This window comes from Lathamus discolor, chromosome 3 (genome assembly GCF_037157495.1).
Source record: "Lathamus discolor isolate bLatDis1 chromosome 3, bLatDis1.hap1, whole genome shotgun sequence".
Taxonomy (NCBI): Eukaryota; Metazoa; Chordata; class Aves; order Psittaciformes; family Psittacidae; genus Lathamus; species Lathamus discolor.
Window position 1 is genome coordinate 143,650,707 of NC_088886.1, and position 23,083 is coordinate 143,673,789.

The 23,083-nt window shown below is 41.1% G+C and overlaps 1 protein-coding gene across 9 annotated transcripts in view; it reads left to right on the top strand.

Annotated features, from left to right (window-relative positions):
- Positions 1-258: 258 nt before the first annotated feature.
- Positions 259-23,083, top strand: part of ATRNL1 (attractin like 1) — a 543,705-nt gene continuing 520,880 nt past the window's right edge. For all 9 annotated transcript variants that reach the window (XR_010610974.1, XM_065672331.1, XM_065672333.1 and 6 more), the window contains exon 1: positions 259-1,171. Coding sequence is in view for 8 of the 9 variants with exons in the window: in XM_065672331.1 (XP_065528403.1) it covers positions 882-1,171 (290 nt within the window). In the remaining variant the exon portion in view is untranslated. The remainder of the gene's footprint in view (positions 1,172-23,083) is intronic.

Here is a 23,083-nt window from a genome sequence, read left to right on the forward strand (position 1 = left end):
GAAGGGGCGGGAGAGGCGTGCGCGACTCGGGAGCTCCCGGTGCTGCCGGTAGCGCGGCTGCACCTTCAGAGGGGAGGAGGCTCTCCCGCCCTCCACACGCCGCTGAGGGACGGATCCAAACGGACCGAGGGGCGGGGGGCGTCACAGCGAGCGAGCCCGCGGCAGTGAGGACAGATGACAATTAGCCTTTAAAAATGGCTGCTTGGGAGCTGTCAGTTGGGACACGGAGGTGCAGTTAACCCTCCTCTCCAACCTTCCTCCCGCCTCCTTTCCCTTCAGGGAGGGGAGATAAGAGCTCCTCCGCCCCGCCGGCCCCCCCGCCCCGCTCCGCCGGTGCGGGATGCCGTAGCGGCCCCGCGGCCCGGCCGCCCTCACTTCCCATCTGATTGAGTGGCGAGAGGACGGCGGCGGCCCCCGCCTCCCGCGCTCCTCCTCGCTGCCGCCTGCGTGTGTGCCGCGGCCAGAGGGACTACAAAGGAGAAGGGGGAGCCGGGGGGGCTACATGATCGAGAGCGGTGTGTGCACGCCGGTGGGGGGCATATCTGGCGAGGAGAAAACACAAGGTCAAGAGCCAGCTCTCCTTCTCCTCCTCCATGGAAGAAGACGGGAGCGATGAGCCCTGAGGAGGACGACGAAGAGAAGGAGCGGATGGCTGAGGGCTGCCGGGCTTCCCCTCAGGAGTGAAGGGGCGCGGAGTGCTGAAGGGGCCGGAGGAGGCAGCGCTGGGGTCGGGAGGGAAGGAGGGAGGAGAGGAAGGCGAGAAGGAAGCGGGGGGTTTGAATCTCCGCGGCTGGATTATTTCCCCTGAGGGGAAGCTGCCCCTGCCCGGGGAACGCGGGCGCTGCTGCCATCGCTGCCCGCCGCCGGCCGCGCCTCGGCCCATGGCCCCAGCGGTGGAGATGGACCCGGGCAGAGCGGGAGCAGTCCCCGCTCCCCGTGGTGCCGGGAGACCGTTCCCTTCCTCCTGCTGCTGCTGCTTCTCCTCGCTCCTGGATGTGAACAGCTGGCTGCTCTTCTACGGCTTCTTGTACCTGGCCATCTATGCCCAGGTGTCCCAGTCCAAGTCCTGCGACAAGATCTCCTGCTTCTCGGGTCATTGTGTCAATTCCACCTGTGTCTGCGACCAGGGCTGGGTGGGAGACCAGTGCCAGCACTGCCAGGGCAGGTTCAAGTAAGTCTGCTTATTACGGTTCTCTTTTCCTCCTCCCTACACCTATTCCCTGGCGGTTTTACTTGCCTGCTTGTTTTCTTTTTGCTTGGGTCTGCTATGATTTTGTTCATGTATGGTGGAAGTATGTGATAGAAGTTAAGGATGGAATAGGCTCCTCCACTTCATGGTCCCTGCCTCTAGGAGCACACAGGACGCAGTCCTCTGTAGGAAAATAGTACCGGTTGACTTATCGCTGAAAATAGGCTGCTCCACTTGGTGGGAATTGAGAGAGAAGGAGAAATCGGCCGAAAGCTGTGTCGCTGCTGTCCCTTCTGGGAGTGTCATGGAAGTGACATGTGCACTTCATGGGGCTGCCCAAGGAGCAGAAAATGCAAGTGGATTTCAGTGACCTCTTCCTTCTGGAAAGTGCAAGTGTTTTGCTCATTCCAGTTTTCAAGTGTGTTAGCTAAGTGGGCATTAGTCAGGCACGTTCAGGATAGCATAAACATAACTCAGTGAAACATACATCCCTTCTGACAAGGTTTGCTGGAGAGGTGAGAGTGATAAATATAAACCAATAACATATTTTTGCAAAGGAATGAGTGGTGAATGGAGCTAGAACTGTCTTCTCATTCTTAAAAGTGGATGTGATACCGGGTCATTGATCAATGAGAAGGCAGCACACCCTGACACTTGCTTTTCCACACGTAGTGGAAAAGAAGACTTAATTTATAGGGCTGTCACTTTCCCCCCGCCCCCTTTGGTATCAGTATAAAGACTGGCTGTGAAGGATACTGTTTGCTGTTACTTCGCTATATAACCTTGGACAGGACATCTCATTTCATTCCCTTGTAAAACACCTTTTAAAAGCAGATCTATTGATTAAGTATATTGACACATATAGCTGGAAAATGTTCTAATATTTAGCTATTAATAATACATTGGTAAGGCTGTGTCTTAGAGAAATTAAATTCTGTCTTTGGAAAAGTACCTTTAATGGGTTGAAAGTATCAACAGTCTCTTTTAAATTGTGTTTAAGTTCAGTTTCCTCTGTGGAGTACTAGAATTAAGCTACAGAATTTACATCTCTTTTAAACGTTTAATCCAAGGTTATTTATTCCTAAATAAACTAAAAGTAAATCCAGTAACTTGTTAGCTTGGGAAGTTAAGGAGTAGCTGGAGTCAGACATGTTGGCTGAAGTAATGTACGTGCTGTGTAGGAAGAAACAATTCACTGATAATATTTGGTGGCTGTCCTGGGTTCAGCTGTAGCAGTTATTTTCCTCATTTGTTGCCTCTGTGTTGAGGACTTAGGGTCTGTCCTGCTCTGTGTTATAGAACAATGGGCTAATTGCAGGGGAATTGAGAGTGAGGAGAGGAGGCCCAGGTGAATCTTCTTTGTGTGTGAGGATCTGCAGGAGACAGGCTGGCAGAGCTATTATTCCCTTGCTTTAAAGAGATTAGTTGTATCCTTTGTCTTGATGCCACTCACAACAGACCCTGATAGTTCAAGGGCTGAAGCAAATTTTCATTTCTTAAATATAAAAGCTTGTTGTGAATTAGTATATCTTCTAAATGGTTACTGGAGCCTTTATCCAGTCGTTATAGGTATTCTCTTGATTGTCTGTTAAAACGTTTATGTTTCTTTACGTTGGTTGTGTTCGTGGAGTGAGGAGGCACCGTGGTTCCGTTTTTTCAGTTCTGGTAGAAAGTTAATAATCCATCCCCACCTAGAGGAAGTTCTGCCTGAGTGTTGAAACAGCATCTCTTCTGAGCTAAGCCAACACATGGGTTAATTGCTGTGGCCGTAGGAGTTTTGGTGAAATCAAAATAGATTTTTCATTAACTCCTCTACATTCTTTCATGCTTAGCTTTAGAAATGACAGTGATGCTTGCGTTGTGATTATTATCTTGGAAGTAAGCTGTTTGTATGTTGAAGACCTATTTTTTACTGTTGACACTTTAATAGTGCTGTCTTTGATAGCTCATCTTTAATCTTTATTCTTGGAAGCAAAATATACTCTGCAATGAAAACAAGCGTTCTAAGATTTTAATGATTTCAAGCCCTGTGAGTTGGGGATGGCATGAAATACATTAAGGGGTATTGCAATGCAGGTAACAACTCAGAGCTGTTGTATTTTGAATCCTGAAAATTGAGATGAGTGTTGAATGGGTGATGACTCAAGTCTGTATTTGCAACTGAAGAGCTGGGAAAAGCATGTTAGTGTGCCTGATGGCCGGGAGATTGAAGACCCTTCTGACTTCTGTGGCACTTGATGGTTTGATTTACTATCGTGGAACATTTGCATGTTGTTTCCATTTGTCTGTGAAGCGAGTATCTGCTTTATGCATCAGTAGCTGTGCACTTTTGCAGCAGTGGTACTTTCATTTAACAAGTTGGATGTATATCACGTTTGCAGCAGTTGCTTCTGCCAGGAAGAATTATTATGAAGAACGTTTCAGAATGACATGAAGATTGAAAAGTGTTTGGCTATTATAATTGCATTAACAATTACTTGCTGGGTTGTAGAAACAATCTGTACAAATGCTAGTAGAAATTTGTGTATTATTCTGAACATTTATGTCGTTTTAAAGTTTCAGCAGCCTGAAATGTCCCGATGCTACTTTGTTATGCAAGATTAAAATTGAGCTTTTAATGACCCAAATTGGGTGTGTGTAAAACTTGTTTTCTGTCACTAGATTGATTTGAGAAAACAGATTTTTAAGGATAGGCTTAAATAACTGGAAAATAAAAGTCTTTGTTTTTATTCATATAAGTGAAGTATGGTTATTTTTTGCTCTTTGGAATAAGTGACTTACATTAGCCAGCATCAAAAACATTGTCATAAGAGAAGCGCTCTACCTAGAGGTAGCTTGGGACCATTAATTCTTTGGTGAGAGATGTGTAGCATTTCTGGCTTTGTTTTATTTCTTTTTATAGACTGAGAAATAACATAGCAGAGCAACATCAAAAATAATTGATCAGTCTTAGTAAGCAGGTGTCAAAATTAATTGACAATACTATAGTAACCTTGCCTTTCCCTCTAGGAGAACTACCGAGTAAGTAGACTACTTTGTAAATGTTGCTCTGGACTGGATGAAAGAAGGGTGGATGGGGGATTCTCTAGCAGTATTTTATTATTCTTATTTATTAACTTTTATGACTACTCCTTGTACTGTGAAGCATGTGGTAACTCGTTATGTAAATGGAAATGTTACTCTTGCTGCATTGCATTCCCATCCTTGTCAGTAGCTTTTAAAAAATGGTCTAGGCCTCATCTCTGCTTGGCAGTAAATAATTTTACATCTGTTCAGGATGGTATCTGAATGCAGTTCTGACTTATTTCCTTCTCTCTTGAACTTCCTCCTTCCCCTTTCCCTTCTCCTCTGACAGAATGCAAAAACTAAAATAAAAAAGGGAAATTTAGTTACAAAAAGGGAGGGGAAAGAAATTATCTGTGCATGCCTACAAGAGATGGCAAATACAAGAAGGTCAAAAGTGAGCAGGTTCTGTTTTTATAGCAGGGAGCTTCAAACAGCAAAGCTTGCAAGAAGTAAACAAATTAAAAAGCATAAAAGCGGTGTCCAGTTTTATTCTGATAAACTGATTTATTAAGGAAATTAAGCTTTTAATGCTACATCTGCCACTCTTCCCCTATCCTATACCTTTGAATTTGTTGGTCAGTTACAGTTTTTATAATGATACGAGTACAGGCAGAAAGGAGAGGGAAATGCTGCCCAAATCAGTTGTAAGACTCCAGGGAATTTAGGGAGACAAACACTATGAATGGCCCAACTGAAGGAAAAGCTGCAATCACAGTGTTTAGGTATTTAGATGTTAAAGTCAACCAACCTTGAGATGCAGCACAACAGGAATATAGGCTTTTGCTGATCAAAGAATGACTTGGGCAGAGAAGTTTCTTTCAGTTTGGAGCAAAAAGTTACCCATTTCTTCACCTCTGCTTTGTATGTTGGTGTATGGAAGAACATTAGAGAAAACGTTGTGCATGCAGCTACTCTTCCTTTCAACCTTTTGAGTAGTTAAATGACTGGAAATCTCTAGTCTTCTAAAATGCTGTCTTTAAAAAAAAGTAGGTTGTCTTCAGATGGTTATTGTTGCTTATTTGATAATTGATAAGTCCCAGTTGGCATATGTAATGAAGCAAATTGTACAGGATAGGCGAGCATCTTTGAGTACCTAAACCTCAGTTCATCTGCTTTGCCTAGTCCTAGGTATTAAGTTGTTTTTCAGAAAGAGTAAGAGCAAATTGATATGTTTCATTATTAAACCTTGTCTCCAGATGTTCTTATAGCACTTGTAAATTACCTCCTATGCAGGAGAACCTCAAGGAGGTTCTCCTTGATTTCTAGAGCTCCTACAAAATACTCTGTGTTCCTAAAGGACAAAATATTTTTGTAAGTATAAGAACCTTCACAATTTAAATGTCAAAAGGGTATCAAATTTTATTATTCCAGGCAAAATCCTTATTTCCATCTGAAACTGAATTCTGCTCTTTGCAGAATGACTCACACAAGCAAAGTGTCCTTAAATTGCATGTTGTAAATGAACAATAATGCTGTGTAAGAAGTGATCTTTAGAGAAAAGATAGTTTTAGATGCAGCCAGTTGAAGTTCATGCTGCTGTAAAAAGGAATGACTTTATCCTTCACACTCCTCGTTGATTACATGCTTCTGCTTCTTATGTAAGCATTAATATTCCTGCTGAGAGTTGAAAAGTGTCAACAGGAACATACCTCCCTACATCTGAGCCAATTCTTTTTTTTCTTTAAGCCAGCTGAGTTTCCTGATGTTACTTCACTCTTGCTGGCCCAAAGGGGGTAGCAGGAATGAGCAGGTGTTGAGAAAACTGGCCCTTTTGGAAGTGGAACAGACTTAGACTGCCTTAACTTTAAGGTGAAACAGCATTGCTATTAAACTAGTGGAACTTCCATTATAGGGGGTGAAATCCTGAGTCAGACTATGAGTTGCAAATCTACTTTTGTCATCAGCGTGGCCTGTATCTGATTCTGAGTTGAACTCATGATTTAGAGAAGTATCCAACATGTCTGAAAACAGTTGGATTCACTGAAAGGCCATTACAGATTTTCATGATTCTTCCATTGGTTAGTTATCCTCACCATTTTCTATAACCAGCAAAACCAAATGCATAATCCCCCTTGTCCAGAAAATCTACCCTACCTCATTTTTTTTCTTGAGTCACCCTGTTTTCTCATGTTTTTAGTCAGGCCTTTTGTATGTCAGGTCTATGTTCCTGTTCCTTTTCCTTAAGGAGGAGTGTTCCTTAAGTCATCTCAACATAAAACAAATTTTTTGATCCTTGATTGCCCTCTTGGTTTTCAGCTTTCCCTATTGCGTCAGCATTATTGATCTATGAATGTCAGAACTGGATGCTTGTCTTTCAGTAATGGTTGTACTGGTGAAATGTAGAAGCAAGAGTAACCTCTCCCCTGCTGCTTGGTGTCCTACTGTGCGCAGCTGCAGAGAGTGCTTCGAAGTTTAGCACTGTGCTGGCAGCTCAGTCCATTATTTTCTGCCTCATAAGTCTTCTGTCAGAGCTGCTGCATCCTCAGTACTGAGTGATTGGTATGTGCCCCTGCTTTACTCAAACTGGGCTGTGAACTGAGCTCAGCTTCTCCTATTTGGAGTGATGTTTAATTGTGGGGCTACAAACATGTACCTATGTTCTTTTAAAATACCTCTCTTCCCCTCCCAAGTAGTAGATAAGTAACAACATGCAGAGTCCCTTCCCATGTGTATGTCTGAGACCATCTATAGGACTGAATCCAAATGCAAGTTAGGCAAAGGGTTTGTGGATTCTGGAGTTGAGTTTGTTTGCAGACTAAGCATTTTGTTACTTGATAAAGTGTGGGAACTGATGGCTGATGACCCTGTAAGGCCTTCAGACAGCACCAAAGGCTGGTTGACATTGCTATGGGTGTGTAAAAAGCTTAGTTCTGTGAAGTGTATGCTGAAGTATATTCAGAAATGATACATAAATGCCTATACCGGTTAAAGCACTTAATATATATTATGTATTAAACTGGTAAATAAATAGTTTCGTACTGTGTATCACTTGCTTTCTTCAACCAAAAAGAAGGCGTGATGATCATATTTTGGAAGGCATTACCATATTTCATGTCATCTTTTTAAGATGAGTATGAGCAGTTTTTGAGAGATCAGTCTATCACACAGCACTAGAAATTGATTTAATTGTATCAAAATGTGGGCAGAAAAGGTAGGAGGTAATATGAGATGCTACAGGAATATCCTTAGGATAGTCTTAAACATACTGAAGTGCTGGTGAAAAAGACCTTTATGTAGTAGAGTTTTAAAAGAGTAAAAAAACCTCATACAATATTGAAGAATAATTATCTGTCAGTGTCCATGGAATTTATTACTGGCTGTATACTCTCGTCTTGGAAAACATGTTACAAAGTAGATGTAAGGAAGAATAAATGATGATACGTGAAAACAAGGGCACTCCAGTGAACTGGAGCTGTTAACATTACTGAAGGAACAATAGTAGACTATAGGCAAAGGATGTATTTTCATGTGAGGTGGGGAACAGTGTGAATTTTCAAACTAGTATTATAAGCTGCCCTATATGTTCTTAAAAGCCTAATGAGTGCATGTGGGAGTTGCATTGATTTTAGAGCTTCTTGTGGAGTAAGACCCTGTTGAGGAATGATGGAGCTGAGCTCAATGCTGTCTGTTAGTCTTCATTCACAAGGTACAAGATCTGCATTCAGCTCTGAAGTCTCCTGCAGGCATAGAAAACTAAAGCTTCTTACGCCTCTGAAAAGTAATTTAACCACCAGCTCCACAGAATAGTCTAGGGCAAACTCTCTATTAATGCAACATCATTTTGAGAAAATGAATTCACTGTGAAGTCTCTCCCAAAATTTAGAGTTTACCTCACTCATCTGGAAGGAATGGATTCCAAGACCTGTTTGAATCAGTGTTTTATATTTCTTAGCTAAAGATGGGGATGTACTACTGCCATTGTATGATGACAGAATACCTGGTTTATCTATGCTAATGATGGTTAGAAACAAGCTAATTGTAGAGTATTTCAAAGTTGTAAGCAGCACATGCCTGAGAACCATGATTTGAATAGGGAATTTTGAAGCCAGGATATTCTAGGATTATGAATTGCCAGGTGGCAATAGAACAAGTAATGAAGTACTTAAAAGATTGCATGCAGACACATAAAATGACAGTGTCTGTGTTTTCTTATGGATTTCTTCCATAATTTATGTGCTTCCCTGTCTCATCTGTAAAAAGGAAATAACACTTCCTGTAAGGTTGAAGACTTTAGGTGACTCAAGACTGTATTGATGATGGACAGCTAATAAACTAGGTCCAATTTTAGAGAATGTTTTTTTTCCTAGAACATCATCAATACTATGGCATGAAGTAGTTGTCTAGACTGGGCTGTATATCTCAAACAAATGAGTAAAATCACTTCCTCATTAGGTTAGGTGGACATAAAACTTGGAAGCAGTCTGTATTGTTACAGAATATTTGAAGAGCAAGTTGTTCTCTTATTCAAGAGAATCCTTGGGAAAAAAAGTACATTGTCCTTCAACTGATAAGATTTTATTTGAAAAGGTGAGACCCCCCCCAAAGACCTAACCCCAGTTAAATCTTGCAAACAAAATATTGTGATATGCTGTAGTACTTAAACAGTTGCTGCCCAACTTTCATGAATATAGTGTTCTATATTAGTTATTACATTCCTGTATCAGTACCAAAGAACCACGTATTTGTCATCTGTAGGATGGTTGCATTATGTTACTACAGAATTGTGAGTTTAGATTTACAATCTTTAAATGTAGGTTTTTATTATAGACATGCACTATTATTTTAAACAAAGATGTATATTTACTCCCATGGTTTTGAGTGTTCAGCTTGTTTGCTATTACATTGGAGGCTAGTACCTTGTCTTGAAAAAGTGGATCATGTTGAATGTGTTATGTTACTATCAGGATGCAGGAGCTGGGACTGAAAAACAATCCAGAGTATCACAAAAGGACCAGATTTTAACTGTATACATTACAGTTGTGGCAGCAATGATTTTCTCAAAAACTTGAGAGAACTGGGGTGATAATGCCTTTAAACATTGATACACTCTGACTTGTATAAAGGAATGGCTTTATTAGTAAAACTAAAATGCTGAATAATCCAGCTGTAAGATAATTTGCACCTTTACTTGTTCTTTGTTGAATCTATAGAGCAAGTGTTTGTATGTCCTTCCCACAAAGGAAATCCAAACAATAAACCAAACGCAAAATAGCTCATGTTCATGTTTGTGTGTGCAAGCCCAGGTGATGAATGTACTTTGGAGGATAGTTGATAATCAAAGGGACATGTGGTATATGCAAGATCTATGGAAGCAATTACGGGGAAGAGGGAAATGAACTGTGTTTCATAGAAAAGATCAGTAGAGCTGCTGTAAGCAAGCTGTATGCTTTTCTCCTATCAGCAGATCTTTTTTGTTTGCTTGTTAAGACAACTGAGGCTTTTCTAAAGGGTAACTTAAAGCACTGAACAGGAGAAGGAAGGTGTTGTTCTTGAAAAATGACAAATAATGGACAAACAGCTGCTTCTGAAAACATACAAATTCATGCTTAGAATCATAGAATAGTTAGGGTTGAAAAGGACCTTAAGATCATCCAGTTCCAGCCCCCCTGCCGTGGGCAGGGACACCTCGCACTAAACCATTATATGTGCACAGTTGGAATATCATGTTAAGATACCTGTGTGAAAATATTTCTGCAGATGTTTTCTAAAACCTAACAGTGATATAACATCCAGAACATTGATATTTAAAACTTCTTTTTTTATGGGTATTTTTAGTAGCGTAGCACTTTGTAGGAATAACCTGTGAGCATCTATTTTAAAATCAAAATGACATGATTTTTTCTAGAGCTTTTTAATTTACAAATTGCTTACACTGTTTTAGTGTTCATGGGGGAGCCCTTGCTCCTATATTCAAGGAAGTACTTCCCTCTACACACCTGTATTGTACTTTGTTTAGTTGTACTTTGTACTTTTTATTGTAGTTAAGCACTAGATAGCTAGTCGTAACAATGACCTTGAAAAATAACCTCTTAAGTTTTAAGCTGTTTTACATCTGAGAAACCTGAAGCTCTGTGGTTATGTAAGCTGACATAACAAATAAGCAAGTAAGTGACTGAATTGAAATGGAAGCTTGGGAGCTTATACAATTTTCTGTAGTTCTGCACCAGTCCTTGTTTTAGGAAGCCTGAATTGTTTTCAAATTGTAAATTCTTCCTCTGAAAATAAACAGTATAGGTTGAAGTGCTTTGTTTTGACAAAGACCATTACTGTGTAACATAATCAGATATAAGAAAGTATATGAAGCTTATTCAGTTATGGATGTATGGCTGAGGAGTTTTGTGTGATGGTATTTTAGGCTGACTGTTCCAAAAATTACTGTATATCATTCAGTGATAAGGGGGCCTCTGTCAATGCACGTGTAAATGCCAGTATAGGTTAGAGGTTGATGAATGCTTAAGAGGATTGATCTTGAAAGGTGTCCTTAAATGAGCCAGGGCATCAAAGCTGGACTGAGTTTGTAGTTAGTCTATCTTGTTTTTAAGGGGGGAGGAAAGGACAGTGGGGATGGATGGGAATCAAGCAAGCCATGTTGGATGGGGCTTGGAGCAACCTGATATAGTGGAAGGCGTCCCTGCCTGTGGCAAGGGGGTGGAACTAGATGGTCTCTAAGGTCACTTTCAACCCAAACCATCCTATGATACTGAGTTCACAAAACCTGTTTATTAACAGGAACACTTCTGGATGATTTTATTTTCTATGCTTCACAAGTGCACTTACTGCATTTGGGGTTTTTATGCATTCAGAAATCTGCTGTTTAACATAAAACTCTGAGGTGAGAGGTAGCTGAATGTAAGCACAATATTCCTTTAAAGTTAGGTATTTTTTATTAATTTGATTGCATTTATGAGTAGCAATTGGACTGGAAAGCAGAGCCAGTGCATGTTACAATGATGGAGGCTTGCAGTGTTGCCCTGCGATGGAATTTGAGAACATCTTCCTCTGAAATTCTACTTTGCATTGTCTTGATAGTTTGAGGTCATGCTCTGTAAGGATACCTACTTTAACCTGTGGTTAAAGTTCTTGCCTACTAAAGACATTCATTTAAAGAGTCTAAGCAGTATTTTGTCACATCACCTGTGTCTCTTCAAAGTTGCTATTTTTTTATCATTCTGATAAATTGGACTTTTTATTCCTATCTGACAGTAAAAACCACAGCAGATGAGGGATGTGCTTTAACTCATTTTAAGCTTTAACTTTTTTTCAGTGGTGATCAAGGAAAGCATTGTGCAATTATGTGATATTCTTGCTTATGTTGGAACTTTCTAATCTACAAGTTTCCTTATTGTTGGTATGTAATTCACGGGGTATGGAGGTAAATTATTGTGCTTCAAGACTGGGAGAATGACAAAACGAACATGTGCTATTTTTGGTGAGATGAGCATAGCCACACAAGATCTTCAGTAGAAGAAATACTCTTTGTTGTTCTCCTAGTTGTACCATTGCAGGCCTAGGCTTCAGTAATGTGGCTTACTTTGGTGCTACCTGAAGGCATACTTGTTTTGAATAAAACAACACTTTTTGACAAGGGAAGTTCTTGGATATCTCATGCTTAAAAATCTACAAATTATCAAGCAGCAGCAACTTTTTGGGTTTCCTCCCTGCTGAGAACTCTCTCATTATGATTTTGAGTCTTTGACACTTTCAAGTTCTATGTTCAGTGTTGTGTGGTGGTTGTTTTTTTTTTTTTTTTTTGGTTTGCTTACAGACCAGAAATATTTAGACAATGTCAACTTACAACAAGTTCTGCAGCCTCATCTTCAGTATATCATGTATTGATGAAGTATACATGTTCTTATAACACAGCTTAAATGATCAGATGCCTTTATTTTGTGCTTGTTCTTGGTTTTAAGCACAACTGATCATCCTTTGTTGAATTCTTTGTTCTTTGCTCATTACATCCTCATGGTACGATATACATGCCTTAGAGTTAAGATGTTCTAGTCTAAAAGAATGTGTCATCACTTCCATATGAAAGTGGAAAATGCTGTTAAAAATTTGGATGGCAATGTCTGGGAGCTGCAGCCATGGCTCTGAAGGGAATTACAGGACTGAAGTTAGCAGGTTTATGTATAAGGCCGTTGCTGTACAGAAAAAGTTGTACATTCTGGTGAATTTATGCTAGCATTATATATTTCTGTTTGTGCAAGTGCTCAACAGGGTAAGCTTGTAATACTTTTCAGGGCACCTCTGTTCTAGATTTCAGTGGTAACTTGGGTTACAGGCTGCATAAATCTGCTTGCTGCTGTAAATCTTAAGGCTGGATGTTTTTCATAACAGGTATGGGAGTTCTTGATGATACTCTCTGTGTTTAAGATTATCAGAAGGAATTTCCTCTCCCCACCCAAAGTTGAATTTTGCTTAGTCCAGATTCACTTGTCAGTGCTTTGGGGTTTTGTGTGCATATATGCTTTATGGCTCCTAAGTTATTCACTCAGGCAGCAAAGAGAAAATTGTATAGAATTTATGTAATGAATTGTTGAAGACTGTAGTTATCTTCTGGCACTTTTAAAATCAAGATTTTAGGGTGTTCTCCTGTGATAAGAATGCATTGATTATACGGTCAGTTCTCATAGGTGTGATTTATTTACATTAGTGTTGCACTCAGAAGGAAAAATAATTATTAACAGCCTGTTTTTAGTTTGTGTTGTGGTTCCAAATATTTTCCTCAAGTTACAGACATTTGAGGGAATGTTCTCCATAAGGAAGTTTTATGCGTGTGAAGAAAGGGAAATGCTAACTTCTGTTCAAGCAGAAATCCCTATTCTCTCTTAAAATATTTTCAACTTATCCTTGTCAGAATCTTCTTTAGGGGAAAAAAACCCAGTTTCTATTATGAAATCTCTGGGAGCTTTACTGTGTTTGGATGCAGAAAAGAAATTCAAATCTTACTCTGGAACAGAATGGGCATGGGAAAAGCAAAACAATAACTAGACTATGGCGTGTGACAGGGGGTTGGAACTAGATGATCTTAAGGTTCTTTCCTACCACAACCATTCCACGATTCTATGTGACCATTGTGTTTGAGTAGTTGGTGTTTGAATTTATGCTGAAGAGCACAGAAGGAAAAACATTCAGGGTGAATGTTCCGGCTTTTATTTGATGTAGGGTATGTGCTGAGGGGTAGGAGAAGAAAATCTTCGAGGAAGTGTGGGTTTTTTGTACAACTAATATGAAATATGAATATTGGATTCCATGTCTAAGCCTGTGTCTGTTGCTTTTTTGAACTAATGCAGCACCTTATTTTATTAATTCTCCTTCTGTTTGTAGCAAAGTAGCAGTGTCTGCATTACTTGGTAGTGATACATGTATGTCAGGAATGACTGAAGGTATCAGTGTCATGGGAGACACTTATTTCTCAGCTAATCTTTCTGTTGTCGGGCAGTAGGTGTAACTTGATGTTCTAGGAATCAAGCTACAGTCGTTTGTAGGGGTCCAGAATTGTTATAAAAGTGCATTTAGTTGTCGGATCTAGTGACAGTGATGCCAGGACCATATCTGAAGCAGAATTCTGCTGTTTGTGTCTAATGGACTGAATTTGCAGGATTGTATGAATAAAATGGCTTATTGTATTAGATAATTGACAAATTCACCTGACCAGTATCAGCAGTTAAAACCATTAAATCAGAAAGTTTTTAATTATATGTAGAGGGCCATTTCTGATTGAAATGTGTGGTTACTGAGCATCTTCCAGAGACTTCAAGGTTTTCTGCATGGGGAGCAGGGGGAACAGGTAGAAAAGAAGTCAAGTTTACAAAGACCAATAGATTTGATCAGCTCTCCAGTTTCAGATAAAAATATACACTTTGGTTAGTGCACATCCTGCCACTTTTAGCCGGAGTTTCCTCTCTGAGGTATTTCATTCTGTTTGGAAGGATCCTATTGAGAGGGTTACTCTGTCCAGTTCAAAGACTAAAGATCTTTGCAAGCTCACAAATTGTATCCAACAACTCTGAACTGTTAGTAGCCACATTATATTAGAACTGAAATTTTCAAAGTGCAGCCTGTGAGAATGGAGTGATCTGGATGAATTAAAGCTCAGTATTTGATGCTGGAGTCTGTTTTTTGTTTCTTCCTGAGCTATCAAATCTTAGGGAAAAGCAATTTGAAAGCAAATAAATGCCCAAACAATCAATAAATGTAAGATCATCATGGAATTTTGAGGGGAAATATAAAACAATGAATCAAAGAAAACTCCCTTGCAAAATGGCAATCAAATTGATTTTTTTTGTAAGCTCTGAAATGAGTACTTAGGGATCATCCCTATTTAAAAGCTGCCATGTGGTAGTGAGCTTGAGAATTTCATTTCTGTAAAAAATGCTTTAGGGTTTTTCATATTGCTTTACAGTAAATCACATGCTTTCTTTTCCTATATCTTTTACTGCTTTATAAATCTTCAGAGAAGTTATGAATTTGTTTCATATTGCTGTGTTGTGATAAAACTGTTTATTATGTCCAAAATAGAGGTAATTGCATCATCTAACTGGGAGGAGAGGTGGACTGATTGTGGGGAAACACAAATAGCATTAAAAGTTAAGAGACAAGAGGAAAGATTTGTTACTTAAGCTGTACAAGCAATGCAGTACTCCTGAAATGCAGGACCAAATATGTATCTTGTTTTGCCGTTAAGTTAAATAATAATTGTAAATTACAATTTACATGTAAAGAAAAATGTCTAATTGACAGATGAATTCATAGCACCCTTCATAGCATAGCTGAAACTTTACCTCTGCTTTGTCACTTCTTGTTTCAGCTACTGCAGTCTTGTTTCCTTCTGAGCTGCCTCCTCGCCAACACTGGAGAGGAGATAGCTGAAATAAAGTACTTTGTGCATGACTTAAGATTTCCCTCAGCCAGTTGTGATTCTTACAAGGACTCCTGCTCACTTCTGTTCTTCCATAAAGGGGAAGAAACAAACTATGCAACCCCACCAGAGTTCCTCACAATTTAGAAGACTGACAATAATATTTAGGTTGTTTCTAACCTGTAATTTTGTTGCTGCAGATTTTATATATATCTATAAATGGAGTTCAGTGATATTGGAGAATGTTCACTCTGGGTACAAGTTTACAAGTATGAACCACCACCTCACTGGTGATGGTCCTTTGCCACCAGTGCACAGTTATTTCATCAAATGATGTGTTTGAGTATCAACTGAACTATCATTGTAAATCTAAGATAAAATTAGTGATTTAGATTATTCATACAAGAAAATAAGTAGGACTTGTAAAGTATGGGGTGTTTTGTTTTATAATTCTCTGGTTATCATCAAAGGTCTGTTACTTTCTCTGTTACTTTCTTTTTGTTAGAATTCCTTTTTCTTCTCTAGATGAATGTTGCAGTTGTCTGAAACTGCTAAAAAGTTATAACCCTATGCAATGGGGTAAAGTGGTAAGTCCTTAGGGAGGAGAGAACAGGGTAACAGGGAGTTTTTAGTTTACCAAAACCTAAAAATGTGACCAACATTGAGAATGAAAATTAAATATTTGAGCTGGCAAGTTTGAATGAACATGGATGTTGAGGTTTGTTTACTATTTCTATTATGGCTCAGTCTTCCTGCGACATTATTTGGCCTTGCATTAGAAATTGCAATTAGCAATTATTTGTTGTGAAAATGATTTGGTTCTTGTGATATGTTAATTTATAGTGCTGTTTGTAGCATATTATAATTTTCTGTTATTTAAATGTAAGCTATTAAAATCATTGGGTGCTTTTGCCTCAGTTTGTGAAATTTTATTTTTAACATGAAGCTTTCTTGATGGTGCCCAGTTCCTGAAGTATTGTACTTTTGTTTTGTTTTGATTTTTTCCTTTTCAAGTGTTTTGATTTATTTTCTAATGCCTTGCCTGCCTTCTCAACATTCTGGCAAGTTGGGATTAATTAAAAAGGCTTTTCTGTAAAGCAGCAGGGATTTGTGTGAGTTTAAAGGCGAAGTCTTGCACATGAAAGCAAAATATTTCTAAACCAGATTTGTATCTATGGGTGAGTGTATATATCTAGCTCTATATGTATGTATCTACAAATAAACTTGAAAATAGACATAAAAGACCAGGTTCTGTTCAGTTGGTTGTTGGATTTGAAGCATCTATGTGAGTATTGCAAACCTTCCCTTATCTGAAGTTAGTGTCTCTAATCATTGCACTGCTGAATGAGAGTGGGAAGGATGAGGAGGAAGAGTTTCATCTTATGTGCTCATATTTGAAGATAAAATCACTGCCACTGCAATTCTATGTGCTGTGTTTCCAGATTGCCTATTAAGATCACTGAGGAGTTCGTTAGATTCATATGTTGGGGTTGATGTGACATCCAACTTCGGCCCAGGCAGTTATATCCTTTTATTAATGCCTTTAAACGTAGCTGTCAAAGAGTTCACAAGCTGTGATATGGGAGAAAAAAACAAAGTGGCTGTTCAAAATAGCTGTCTCCAGGACTGGACAGTGAGGCTAAGCTTTTTGAGGTGCAATTTAGGCTTGAGTACTGCTTTTACCCTACTTGAGTCTACAAGTTATTTTCTTCCTTTCCTGCCAGATTTCTGTCTGTTGTTACCAGCCAGAGTGATTTGGAATTGCTGGCTGTTGACATCTCTGTAAAGGGTCTTTATTTTTTCCCTCTGTTCCCCCAACCTTGCAGAATTACCACACTAGTCTGTGAACTCTATTTAAGGGCAAAGGCAGCAGTCGTTTGCAGGAAGCTAAAAGTTGTGTGTGAAAACATAATATAATGCTTCTATGTTTTTAAATTGTTGCAGTAAAATAAAGCCTTGGTTACCTGTATGTGATAAACACAAAATTCCCATTATTACGCTTGAGGATGTCTTATATGGAGAGAGTTAGTTGTTTGAAAAGTAAAAGAACAGAAACCTATCTCAAAACCTTGCAAGCATCTCTAGCAAAAAAAAAAAAAAGCATGAAACTTGAGCAGGTATTTTTTTCAAAGCATGCTTTGATTACTTTGTGTGATTTAGATAGAGTTTACTAAAGATTCTTCTTACACCATGGTCTCGAACTCTCTCAAGTGGCAATATTTTGTGACTAAATATGCCATAAACATGTTCAGCGGTTCTTGTATCTTGCATTTCTGACAGACTGAATTTAGACTGTTAACTATATTTGTTCATGCAGTCTCCTTATACTTGCCTCTTTTTGTGTGCATGTAGTTTGTTAGACAAAAGAGCTGATCTTTCTCCATTTCATTTTCCTTTTAGCCTTTTCCCTTTATGACAGGATAAGTAAATGTCCTCTTGTAGGCTCTTATTTCTTTTAATCACTCAAATAGCATGCTCTGGTCATGTTCCAGTTTAATCTTTTCTCTTCTGTTTCCTGAATATGGCTTCACTTGTCTCTGTGATACTGTTTCTGCCTGACCGCTTATCGAAATCTCACATCTGTATCACTGATGGATCTCTGGAAATCCCACACTGTAGGATCATTTCTGTCCTTTTTTCCCCTCCTGGCTGTGTCCCATTGGTGACCTCCAGTCATTCTGCTGTTTTAATAATCTTCTTCCCTTTCCAATGGACCCGTTAAAATTATTCCCCTCACTTCTATGTGCATGATTTTACAGATTAAATTACTAAATTTAAGCTCTTCTGTGTTAGTCCAGCGTCAGCATCACCTGTCACCATTCAGGCTGAGATTTTTTCTCATGGGCAATCCATTAATCTCAGTTCAATCCAGCTTCTTACTTGCATTATGGTTCTCATATTAACTTGATCTCTAGGTTTAACTAATTGCATAGATATTATTGAGTCTTCACATAATGGTAATTTTCTTTATAGTCGCTTTATCAAAGGTAGTGTGTGATGTTAATAAATTTATGATGCCCTTTATTCTACTTTCACCTCACATCCATATTTTTAGATTAAGCTATGAATATGGAAATAATGAGAATCCAGACTAATAGGTCCTATTAATTCTGAGCAATTTCTTCCCTTTTTGCATTGCATTTAGGTACAATATTTGCTAGAATATGAGAAATGGTATAATTTAATATATTTAATAGCTTACCGCTTAACTTGGAAGTTAATGTCTTGGGTCTTTTTGTTTCCTGGTGATCTTGCATAGAGATTCTTGTCAGTGTTCTGTTAGGAAAATAATTTTGTTACTACTAAAATTGTGATATTACTTAATTCTGTACACTTCCTGCTGTGAGCTGTCTTGCTTTTGCAAGATTATATTTTACATCATTATCCTGAGGGAAAACGGTCAATCTTTAATTTCTGTTGCCTCATGCTTCCTGGTGTTTTTGATGATTGACAGGTTTACAATCCTATATATGTAAATATGTGTATGTATATGTGTGCATCTGTGTGTATGTATATGCACACACTCATACAAACAGATGATCTCACAAACTGCTTAGCTAGAACATGATTTTTCTCCAATCTGGATAAGAATTGGTTCTTACAGGGTTTTGTGTTCCACGTTAAAGCTCAGATGTTCTGGTTTTATGGTTGACTGCCTTGTCATGCATACATTTCTTAATAAAAAAAGTGGAATTAGAACAGGAAGTAATGCTGGCGAAGGTATCCCAGTAGATTTTTTAAGATGTAATTGGGCAGGGAAGCGTTCCAACCGCCTCATCGAGAGGACTCGCCTGGAGTACAGGAGGGGGAAGGAGTGCTGAGGGACGTAGATGGATTGATTGACCAGATAGATCATGGTTACAACACGATCTAAAGCTGTAGTGAGTACTAATGTGGGTATCCAGACTGAGCCTTCCTGCAGACATGCAGCTGTGCAGGTCCCTGGCTGCAGCGAATGCCTGAGCCTGGCACTTGTATTGGAGGGAGCCAGTGATACTGCTTGTGTTCGCTGTGAGCAAATAAATGACCTGCTCAGGCAGGTGGCTGAACTGAGGGAGGAGGTAGAAAGGTTGAGAGCCATTAGAGAGTGTGAAAGTGAAATAGATTGGTGGAACCACACCCTAAGGCAAGGGCAGAGGGAAGTGGTTCAACAAGCTATGGATCCCCTTCCCTCCTACCATCAGACAGAAGGAGAGAGCTTAATGGACAAGGATGGATGGAGGGAAGTTCCTCCTCGGAGAGGTAAGCGAAAACCCTCACAATCCCTTCCTCCCTCCCAGTTGCCCTTGAATAACAGGTACGAGGTCTTGGAAATTCAGGGCCAGGTGAATGGAGATGGTGAGGCAAATCTATCTAGTGAGTCACCCAGGGCTAGTCACTCACCCACATACCTCAGAACTTCCCCAACCAAGAAGAAAAGAAGAGTAATTGTGGTGGGTGACTCCCTTCTGAGGGGAACAGAAGGGCCCATTTGTCGACCGGATCCACCCCACAGGGAGGTCTGCTGCCTGCCTGGGGCTCGGATTAGAGATGTTAAAAAGAAGCTCTCTGAACTGGTGCAGCCGTCTGACTACTACCCACTGCTGGTTTTTCAGGTTGGCAGTGACGAAATTATTACGAGGAACGTAAGGGCGATGAAGAGAGACTACAGGGCCCTGGGACGGCTGGTTAAAGGGTCTGGAGCGCAAGTGGTGTTTGCCTCCATACCTGTTGCAAGCGAGGGTGAAGGGATATATAAGAAGACTCTGCAGGTTAATGTATGGCTACGTGACTGGTGCCAAAGGCAGGGGTTTGGGTTTTTCAGTCACGGGCTGCTGTATGGGATACCTGGTTTGCTGGTGACAGGCGGGATACACCAGTCCCAGAGAAAAAAAAGGGTTTTGGGGCAGGAGTTAGCAGGGCTTATTGACAGGGCTTTAAACTAGTTATGAAGGGGGGAGGGGATTTAACTGGGCCTGTTGGGGACAAGCCCAAGAGGAACATGCTAGGGATTGAAGGATGGCGGGCTAAGGAGGACTATCAATCTCTTGTTTCACTTGTGGGAAAGGATAGCTCTTTAGACCCTGTCCCGCAGGGGAAAAAGGGTACTAGGACTGGCTCCCTGAAATGCCTGTACACCAATGCACGCAGCATGGGGAATAAACAGGAGGAGTTAGAAGTCTGTGTGCGGGCTAAAGGTTATGATCTGGTGGCGATTACAGAGACATGGTGGGACAGTTCACATGACTGGAATGTGGTCATGGATGGCTATGTCCTTTTTAGGAAAGATAGGTCAGCGAAGCGAGGTGGTGGAGTTGCTCTTTACGTGAGAGAGCAACTAGAATGTATTGAGTTCTGTCCGGGGTCGGATGAGGAGCAAGTGGAATGTCTGTGGGTACGAATCAAGGGGCTGACTGGCACGGGTGATACAGTTGTGGGGGTCTATTACAGACCTCCTGATCAGGACGAAGGAGTTGATGAGGCTTTCTACAGGCAACTGGAAGTAGCCTCGCGACTACATGCCTTAGTCGTCGTGGGGGACTTTAATTACCCCGATATTTGCTGGAAGACTCACACAGCCAGTCATTCACAGTCTAGGAGGTTCCTCGAGTGCATTGATGATAATTTCTTAATGCAAATGGTGGACGTACCAACTAGGGGAGCAGCGCTGCTAGATTTAGTACTCGCCAACAAGGAGGGTTTGGTCGAAGTGGTGACGGTCAATGGCAGCCTTGGCTGCAGTGACCATGAGATGGTGGAGTTTAGGATCCTGTGTGGGAGGAATAGAATACCTAGCAAAGCCACAGTTCTGGATTTCCGAAGGGCCAACTTTGGCCTCTTCAGTCAACTGCTAAGGGAAGTCTCATGGGAAAGTGTACTAGGCGGTAAAGGGGCTCAAGATAGTTGGTTAGCATTCAAGGACCGCTTCTTCCAAGCTCAGGATCGGAGCGTCCCAATGAGTAGGAAGTCAAGTAAGGGATCTAGGAGACCGGCGTGGTTAAACAAGGAGCTGCTGGGCAAACTCAAGTGGAAAAGGAGAATCTATGGATTATGGAAGGAGGGGCTGGCCGCTTGGGAGGAATATAGGACAGTTGTTAGAGGATGTAGGGAGGCAATTAGGACAGCTAAGGCCTCCTTGGAACTCAATCTTGCTAGTCGGGTTAAAGACAATAGAAAGGGCTTCTTCAAATACATAGCAAATAAAACTAACACAAGAGGCAATATAGGCCCACTGCTGAACGAAGTGGGTACCCTGGAGACAGAGGATATAAAGAAGGCAGAGGTGCTGAATGCCTTCTTTGCCTCTGTCTTTACTCCTGCAGACTCTCCCCGAGGGCCCCGGATTTCTATAGCCCCAGAAGGAGTCAGGACAAAGGAGGAGTTTGCTTTGGTAGATGAGGATTGGGTTAGGGATCAGCTATGCAAACTGGACATCTGTAAATCGATGGGTCCGGATGGAATGCACCCACGGGTGCTGAGGGAGCTGGCGGAGGTCATTGCTAGGCCACTTTCCATCATCTTTGGTAAGTCGTGGGAAACGGGCGAGGTGCCTGAGGATTGGCGGATGGCAAAGGTCACACCAATCTATAAGAAGGGCAAGAAGGAGGACCCGGGTAATTATAGACCGGTCAGCCTTACCTCCATCCCTGGAAAGATGATGGAACAACTTATTCTTAACTCCATCACTAGGCATATCAAGGATGAGGGGGTCATTAAGAACAGCCAACATGGTTTTATGAGGGGGAAGTCATGTATGACCAACCTTATAGCCTTCTATGAGGAAGTGACTAGGTGGAGGGATGATGGTAGAGCGGTAGATGTAGTTTTTCTTGATTTCAGTAAGGCATTTGATACTGTCTCCCACAGCATCCTCATAGATAAGCTAAGGAAGTGTGGGCTTGACGATCAAGTAGTGAGGTGGATCGAGAACTGGTTGAAAGGAAGAAGGCAGAGAGTTGTGGTCAATGGCGCAGAATCTAGCTGGAGGTCTGTGACTAGTGGAGTTCCTCAGGGGTCGGTGCTGGGACCGGTGCTGTTTAATATTTTCATCAATGACCTGGATGAGGGAACTGAGTGCACCCTCAGCAAGTTTGCTGATGACACAAAACTGGGAGGAGTGGCTGACACACCAGAGGACTGTGCTGCCATTCAGCGAGACCTGGACAGGCTGGAGAGTTGGGCGGGGAGAAACTTGATGAAATTTAACAAGGGCAAGTGTAGAGTCTTGCATCTGGGGAAGAACAACCCCATGTACCAGTACAGGTTGGGGGTTGACCTGCTGGAAAGTAGTGAAGGGGAAAGGGACCTGGGGGTCCTGGTGGATAGGAGGATGACCATGAGCCAGCAATGTGCTCTTGTGGCCAAGAAGGCAAATGGCATCTTAGGGTGCATTAGAAAGGGAGTGGTTAGTAGGTCAAGAGAGGTTCTCCTCCCCCTCTACTCAGCCTTGGTGAGGCCGCATCTGGAATATTGCGTCCAGTTCTGGGCCCCTCTGTTCAAGAAGGACAGGGAATTGCTTGAAGGAGTCCAGCGCAGAGCCACAAAGATGATTAAGGGAGTGGAACATCTCCCTTATGAGGAGAGGCTGAGGGAGCTGGGTCTCTTTAGCTTGGAGAAGAGGAGACTGAGGGGTGACCTCATCAATGTTTACAAATATGTGAAGGGTAGGTGTCAGGATGATGGAGCTAGGCTTTTTTCAGTGATATCCAGTGATAGGACAAGGGGCAATGGGTGTAAACTGGAACATAGGAAGTTCCACGTTAACATCAGGAAGAACTTCTTTACTGTAAGAGTGACAGAGCCCTGGAACAGGTTGCCCAGGGGGGTTGTGGAGTCTCCTACACTGGAGATATTCAAGGCCCGCCTGGACAAGTTCCTGTGTGATGTACTGTAGGTTACCCTGCTCTTGCAGGGGGGTTGGACTAGATGATCTTTTTAGGTCCCTTCCAACCCTTGGGATTCTGTGATTCTGTGATTAAGTAATTCAA